The sequence below is a fragment of the Anastrepha ludens genome, chromosome 6 (genome assembly GCF_028408465.1).
Source record: "Anastrepha ludens isolate Willacy chromosome 6, idAnaLude1.1, whole genome shotgun sequence".
In the NCBI taxonomy this organism is placed as follows: Eukaryota; Metazoa; Arthropoda; class Insecta; order Diptera; family Tephritidae; genus Anastrepha; species Anastrepha ludens.
The window spans coordinates 61,458,871-61,466,897 of NC_071502.1; the positions used below are offsets into that span (position 1 = coordinate 61,458,871).

The following is an 8,027-nucleotide window of genomic DNA, read 5'->3' on the forward strand; positions in this document are numbered from 1 at the left end:
GACATTGTAAATAATGAAAGAAAATATATTATTGATTAATAAATACTTTAAACTTCTTTTTTATTTATATATATTTATATTTATATTTATATTTTAACGTTCACATTTGCATTAATTACCAATAAATCCACAAAATTAATCTACCCGTTCACATATGGCAGATTACCTGCAAAATTGACAATCAGCTCCCAATACAGTTTTTTTCTGTTATATGAATGCATACTTAATAATACCTAACAAACATTTTATTTAATTTTTACTTTGACGTTTTTCTTTACACTCGTAAAAATAATGATTTTTTACACAAAAAACACAGGATTGTATGTTAAAAAGTGTGGTTAATATCTAGGATTATTCTATAATCTCAGACTTGGGGAGAGAAATTTTGTATAGGAAAGCTCGCTTTTTAATTACGGATTGCGAGTTAAGCACGAAAAAGTGGATCATCTACTTATATATGAACGTATTATAATGAGCGCAATTATTTTGATGGCAGCACGACTTCAGGCTGAAAACTGCAAATTTACGGTGTCCCTGAATCAAATATATTTCTGATTTTGTTGGCGAAAAGTCACAAAAGAAGTGATGTAGAAATGGTTGTATGGCATCTTACAAAACTTTATATGAAACTCACGTTATTTAATAGAAAAAAGGTGAAATATCTATGGACACTTAAATATAGAAACAAAATACCTTAGTTAAAACGAAATATCTTAATTTGAAGAGAAATTTTGTTACGTGGAAGCATTGAAAATATACACGCCGTAAGTGTTTGCTGTTTCGCTTGTCGCTGCCGTTTTTTAAATATTTATGACGCTGTATTCACAACATTTGCAGCCAACAATTTGACTGCCGCTACGTCGTGAAGTGTTGTCGTCAGTGTGTTGATACTATAAGGCTTCAAAGAGCGTATATATTCATACGTTCTTCGTTAACTTTTACGTTCCATTGCACTACGTTCTTTAGTGTGTTTTCCCTTAAAAAAATAGTGAAATTGGATGCGATTGCGGTGCTTTGCGATAAAGATTTTCGTTAAAGCTGCGCCAATTATAATTGTGCATTGACCAAAACAAAAATTACTTTTGCGTTGCTGCCAAGAAAAAAAGAAGAAAGTGAAAGTATTGTGAAATTTTCAGCGAAAAACGGAAAATTCGTGGAAGGTAAATAAAAATGTCGCAAATACCTTAAAAAATAGATGATTCATTTAAAAGAAAACAGTGCATACTTTGTTAAGCAGTAGAAAAGACGTTTCTAGAGATTTCATTATCGCGAAAGCTTTGTGATTAAGGAAAAACCAATTATTATAATTTGACGTTAGCACAGCATCGATGGGTTTACATTATCGTGGAGAATTCAGAACTATACAAATTGTGTGACTGTAAAATGGCAGCTGGAAAACGCCGATGTTTGTTTTGCTGCTATCAATGAGTCACTTTTCCGTTTTCTGCAATCAATCAGCCGCTTCCACCCAACAGAACTGAGCGATTTGAAGCATTTTTAAAGACGATGTTTGCTTTCGGGTATGAGTGCGTGTCCAAGCCCTACATATTTACTGTTGTAAAAACAAGTACTTTAGATAAGTGCAAGTGCACTGGAATAAATGTCGTCATTTTTCTCTTGCAGAAAGGGAGCATTGCAAACTTTATATTCTATTCAGTTCTAAAAGAAAAAAAAATGGAAAAATTTCCTATATGACCCATTTTTTTCGTTTATTTTATCGAAATGGGTGGGCGAAATCAAAGATTTCACCTACAAACGTTCCTAAAGGATGGCAACTTTTGTTTAAATGCACTTTTACTACAAAAATAACTTGCCAAAAATAGTGGTGACAGCCTAGTCGCAGTTGGACTAAAGAGGGTAACTTTTTTTTTTTTAAGAGCACCTCGCCTACGCTTGAAGGATTTCTGGAAGAGTGGACGAAAAAGAACTCTGCTATAAAGTTCCGTAGATGCGGCTGTGGAAATAAATTTTACGAGAGTCTTGTAAGCCGCGTTAATTAGCCGTTGGGTTAACCACATGAGCCATTGTAACGTCTAAACTATTTTAAAATGTTTAAAAAAGAATTGTTTAAATTAAGTTCAGTCCATTCATTTACTCAAACCAAGCGAAAACGCAAGTACGATTGTGATACAATATTTTGCCCTTTTTGTAAAAAACCATTAGAGACCCATAAGGAGCCTAGGTGGCTAAGGGTTGCGTTTTTCGAAATGGCAGTTCTTACAATATCTAGAAATAGGTGTCCTGTGTCCAACGTCGCTTGAACCATCGGTCATATAGGAAAGTTCGCCTTTTTTTTATTATTCAAAGGTGTGTGCTTTCAATCGATGCGATACATAGTTTTTCACATTTCAAAATCACTTACAATTTACGGAGCCATTTTCGTTTTATGTTAAAACAGGAAATCTCAAGAATTATTAATATTGCATTGCCATCTTCATATGCTTTTTTTTTTAATTTCAGGTATTTTGAACTCTCTTTTTAACTAAGTACTCAGTCGCACCTGCACCAATGGCTGGTAAGTTCCAGAGCAGCAATAACAACTAACGCATTTTCTTTTCTTTTTTATAATTTTCACAATTAAAAGCTCTAGTTTAATTCAAAACCTTATTGTATACGTGAGAAACCAAAGCAACGGTGTTTAGAAATATAATATTTGAAAACGTGTTAGTAGCCGGAAAGCAATACCTGTAACTAGAAATGTCGTGGCAAGGCGGCCCAGCGTATCAAGGTTAATTTTAGTTGTTCAATTACTCAAGTACTTACATACCTAAATACTAAAGTAATTGCATGTTGTAAGTGTTCATTTGTTCATTAAAATATGTAAAGTGAGTAAGCAAAAAATCGCATTTCGTAACCAAGCTAATGATTTACTGAAACTTGAAAAACAAAGGTAAAAGTTGAATTTACTAATCAAAGAGCATAAGTATTTCATCAGACGATATGTTTTTAGCGTAGCTTCCTCGCTCGAGTACTTTCTTCTTTGAAATTAGTGCATACACTCAGTAACATACACTTTGAAATTATGTAGCAACATTGTAAGAAAACTCCAACTGAATGGAATGCTAAGCAACTTGTTAGTTATCTGAAAATGCTTTTTGGTCCAAGAAATACTAAGCAAATACCTAAACAGCTGTATAAGTATAGTACTGTCATTGGTATAAGTAGCTATAATCTTTTGCGATCTGTCTATGTATCTTGATATAGTATTCATATGTATATCGCATCATCACACAAACATACACACATACATGTTATGGAAAACAGGTATCTGCATAAATCAGTCTTGTATATTTTGAACGCTTCGAAGTAGTTTCGTTTGACACGTTTTGTTTTGTCTTATCGCCTGTTTGGTTTTATCGCCTGATTACTTCTTCGCATGAAAAAATAACAGTATCATCAGTAATATACTGTATATTTTAGTTCCTTAAAGCATATTGTCCTGCAAAGTTATTCATTCATATTTCATTCCTAAATAAATCCTGTATTGTATTTAATTTGTATCAGTAAAACTAATACTTACGTTTTATGTATATTCATCGCGTAACAGACCCCAATCAACAATATTATGGCGGCTATCCACCACAAGGAGGCTATCCACCACAAGGAGGCTATCCACCGCAAGGAGGTTATCCACCTCAGGGAGGTTATCCGCCTGCAGGAGGCTATCCGCCACAGGGTGGTTACCCTCCTGCAGGGGGATACCCGCCCGGTGGTTACGCACCACAACCGGGATTTGTTGTTCCACCTCCCGGCGGCAGTGGATATGGCGCTTACGATGATCCCGAAGGTCAACCAAAGAATTTTTCATTCGATGACATGAGCATACGTAAAGGATTCATACGCAAAGTCTATATGATACTAATGGTATGTAGTCGTACATATTGTAAAATAAGTAAACTATTATTTACGTCTTTAATTTATAACATTGTATAATTATTATTTGCAACGAAACAGGGTCAGCTGGTGGTTACTTTTGGTTTTGTGGCTCTGTTTGTTTTCCATGAACCCACTAAAAGATTCGCCTATCAGAATCCAGCTATCTTTTGGGTGGCGTTGGCCGTCTTGCTTGTAACAATGATATGCATGGCATGTTGTGAAAGTGTGCGCCGCCAGACTCCAATGAATTTTATTTTCCTCGGTTTATTCACGCTGGCTGAATCCTTCCTAATGGGCGTTTCCGCTAGCCGCTATGCACAGAATGAAGTAAGTACTATTCAGCTTTTCTTTTTCTAGTTTCTTCTCATGTTTGTGATTATATAATATAATTTATGTTTTGAATTCTACAGGTACTTTTGGCAGTGGGAATTACAGCTTTGGTTTGCCTTGCTTTAACAATTTTTGCCACACAAACCAAATATGATTTTACAATGTGCGGTGGTGTTCTGGTTGTTGCAATGGTCGTATTTCTCATATTTGGTATCGCGGCTATATTCATAAAAGGCAAAATTATAACACTGGTTTATGCTTCTATCGGTGCTTTACTCTTCTCTATTTACCTTATTTACGACACTCAACTCATGATGGGCGGAGAACATAAGTACTCGATAAGTCCAGAAGAATATATCTTTGCTGCACTCAATCTTTACTTGGATATTATAAACATCTTCATGTACATTTTGACAATAATAGGCGCATCTAGGGACTAGAAGTGAATACATTAAAGGCTCACATAGCAGATGAGTGAGCAGTAATCAGAATTGGCAGCATAATATTTTCCAATTCTTTCCATTTTCTTAAAATTTCCTTTTAAAAAAAGTACATGTTTTTGTGCATATTCGATTGTATTGTTTTAGATATTTTATAAGTAACACGAATCTCAATTCAAATTAATTTCGAAATTTTTACTGTGCTAATTAAGTACAAACTTTATGTCATTAAAAATGTATTTGCTTCTCGGTCAAATCTTTCTAAAATAATGGCACAGTTATTAACAATTGCTTAGAAGTTGGTAAATGCATTTTTGTAAAACTAAATTTATACAAATAATCGGTTAAAGACTAATGTTTTTGTAAGTATTTATCAAAGTAATGTAATCTTGCTATACTTTAGTTTTTTTTGTTTTGTTTTGTTAAATTTTCGTTAAGAATATCACTAAATACCAGTAAAAATATTAACCAAAAAATGGAAACAGTTTACTCGTTATAACTATTATAAACAACTGCATACGTATGTATGTACAGAATTAAGTATGTATGGTACGTATGCAATATTTACAAAATCAACTTGAGAAATATTTTGATTTTTGGTTTCTTGAGCTACTTATGGATTTTGTATTTTCTTGTTAATTGTAGCATTCAAAAATATTTAATACGAAAAATACTTTGATAATTAAAAAAGTTTTCGATTTTAATATTTGCTGTCACGGTATTAACGAAGGCAAATAATAGTACTGAATCTATGTGCTTATTCCAAATAAATTGATAGAACGACTAAGGAGTTGTTATTATTGTTGCAGTACTGCGACTATGGAATTCCTTACTGCGGTTTACACGCAAGTCGTAATTATTTAACAATTTACTGCGCTACATACGTATATGTATTAAAAAACAATCACATGAAAAGTTGTAACAAGCGAATTAAAATGGTTGAGCTCGTCAGATGTTTATTATACCGGTTGATGATTGAATTACATTTAAAATTATATATGTACGTAATTGCTAAAACAAACTTAAATACCAAGAAATAAAGTATTTATTCTGTATATAAAATGTACGTCGTTTCTTTGATAAGCTAAGTTGTTGCAAGATAAGACAAAAACTGGCTGAATAGAAGGTCTTACGTTAAAACAGGCAGGGTCCTGTGGCAAAATTGGGAATTAAAAGCTAAACTAAAAAATAATTACTAATGATAAAAGTTTATTTCAATAATAATTGCAAAACAAGGGGCAAGTTATTTTTATTCAATATTTTCCTCTAAATTTCGAATTTCCTCGATATTTTACTTTTAAGGTGCCCACAGAAAAAGTTCATAGCGGTAAGATCAGGCAATCTGGGTCGCCAGCATATGTCATCGAGACGGCTTTTCAGTTTGTTAGGGAAAAAATCACGCAGTATCGCCGCGATTTCTCGGGTCGCGTGCCATATGTGTGTGTACTGAAAGATGGATGTTGTCTCATTATTGGCAGTAAATAATCGTTCAGCATGCGCCAATAACAAAGACCGTCCACAGAAATTGCTTGCCCTCTGCAATTAAAAAGAAATGTGGTCCAACTATTCCACTGCTTGAGAATGCACCCCAAAGCGTCACTTTGATGATCTATTCTTTACGAAAATGGGTTTCATCACTCCAAAAGGTCGAGAAATCGTACGACATCGCTCCAACATTAGGTCTGTTTATGTAAAAAATTATCCACTAACTTAATTCCCGAGAATTCTCTCTCAAAGAGAAAAATATCAAAAAAGTGCGTGAACGCAAAACCAGTAACAATTTGCAAGTTTTACGAACAGCTGATTAAATTCTTGCCAGGAAAAATCACAAAAATTAAACTTAAGCTACCTCGTATTAAATTAAAAAAAAAATAAATAAAGCAAATAAAATGCAAAATGACAAGCTTCGGAATCACATGATTTCATTTTGTCCACAGTAATTTGTTCCATTTCATCATCGCTGTCAGATGAAGAAAATTCCATTAGCAATTGCAAATTCGCCAATTTGAATTCGTGTTTATTTTTACTTTGCGATCAGCTGTTTTTCTCACTACCAAATTCTTACAAGTAAAAATTTATCCAGTAAAAACTTGCAACTTCCCCTCAAAATGAAATGTAATTTTGCTCTTTCACTTTCCCCTACTTTGCAAGCTTTTTGGGTACATGAACATCAAAACGTCATAATTTGTAAGAATTTTTACAAACTATTTGCTTCATGAACAGACCTATTGCCTCGCAGAAATTTTTAAGCAAATTGTAATCGTTAGGCCTAAGCGCTTCTATAATTTGAATTTCAAAGGGGCAGTCTTAAATTCTTCCTCAATATTTAATTTACAATCATTTTTGGAAGTTCCATTGCAGCCACTCTCACGATGGCGGTTTAAAAAGTCACACATTCACCTTTTGTTCTGGTATTTATGAACAAATTTAATATAAATATTTTTTCGTTGTAATTGTAAAATGGTATTAGTTCAAACATATTTTTAATAAAAAATAATATTTATTTTGTCAAGGTTTCCATGTCTGTTAAAAATTTTCTTTGAAAGGATTCTGCGAAGTGGCGAATCTTTGGCTGTATCCCAAAAGTTTAAAGTATCATCGCAACTCTCACTTTCCAATTTTTTCAAATACGAAAAACGAAAATTTCAGTACTTTTGTTGCATTACGGAGTACCCAAAGATCCCCAACCCGGTCAGACAAGACTAAATGAATTCATTTTGTTATACTGGATATTTCAGTGATGTAATGTAATTTTCTATGTTTTGCGATATACACATTTACTTGTTATTGTAGCAACATAAACATACCCCATACGTGTACGGCGTTACCTGGGGTCTACAAGGGCCTAGCAGGCCTCGACTATGCAGAAGACATTGGTCTGCTGCCCCATAACTACCTTGACATGGCAGCGAAGATTCAAGCAGTGCAAGAGTCAGCTGAGAAAGCCGGTCTAAAATGCAAAATTCCAAACACCAAGGTCATGCGTTTGATAGACAAAATACGCAAAAATTCTCAATTGATGATATTGAACTGGAAGAAGTACAATATTTCTGCTACTTGGGCAGCGTCATATCGGTGGCTGGCGCTTCGACGAGAGTATCAAAAGTGCCAGACGAAGTCGACCCTACATTGACGGGGCTTCTATTACTGTTAAAACACCAACAACAGAATGTCAAAAGCCGAATAAAGAAGGCAACAGCGGCATCGGCTCTTTGCAGGCAATTTGGAACGCATCATACATGACACAAAACTTAGATTATTTAATTCTAATATAAGATCATCTTTACTTTACGGGTGCAAAACGTGAAATGCGGCGATAACCGACACAAGTTTACTACAAGTCTTTATAAACAGATGCCTACGAAAAATTCTTGAAATATT

General features: G+C 34.0%; 1 protein-coding gene across 5 annotated transcripts; it reads left to right on the top strand.

Annotated features, from left to right (window-relative positions):
- Nucleotides 1-985: 985 nt before the first annotated feature.
- On the top strand, nucleotides 986-5,708 carry LOC128866723 (protein lifeguard 1). 5 transcript variants are annotated; one of them, XM_054107664.1, is made up of 6 exons: nucleotides 986-1,160; nucleotides 2,461-2,515; nucleotides 2,585-2,728; nucleotides 3,548-3,864; nucleotides 3,955-4,203; nucleotides 4,287-5,708. In XM_054107664.1, the coding sequence occupies exons 3-6, from the start codon at nucleotides 2,698-2,700 to the stop codon at nucleotides 4,644-4,646; spliced, it is 957 nt and encodes a 318-aa protein (XP_053963639.1). In that variant the 5' UTR covers nucleotides 986-1,160; nucleotides 2,461-2,515; nucleotides 2,585-2,697; the 3' UTR covers nucleotides 4,647-5,708. The 5 variants fall into 5 exon arrangements, with proteins under 5 accessions (XP_053963639.1, XP_053963640.1, XP_053963642.1 ...); XM_054107666.1 differs by lacking the exon at nucleotides 986-1,160 and adding an exon at nucleotides 1,290-1,520; XM_054107665.1 differs by lacking the exon at nucleotides 2,461-2,515.
- The last annotated feature ends 2,319 nt before the right edge of the window (nucleotides 5,709-8,027 follow it).

What these genes read in the sequence shown, in the direction of transcription:
- LOC128866723 (XM_054107664.1), top strand. Translation starts at nt 2,698, where the DNA reads ATGTCGTGGCAAGGCGGCCCAGCGTATCAAG. An exon ending in AGGCGGCCCAGCGTATCAAG is followed by an intron (nt 2,729 to 3,547) that starts GTTAATTTTAGT and finishes ATCGCGTAACAG; the next exon opens with ACCCCAATCAACAATATTAT. An exon ending in AAGTCTATATGATACTAATG is followed by an intron (nt 3,865 to 3,954) that starts GTATGTAGTCGT and finishes GCAACGAAACAG; the next exon opens with GGTCAGCTGGTGGTTACTTT.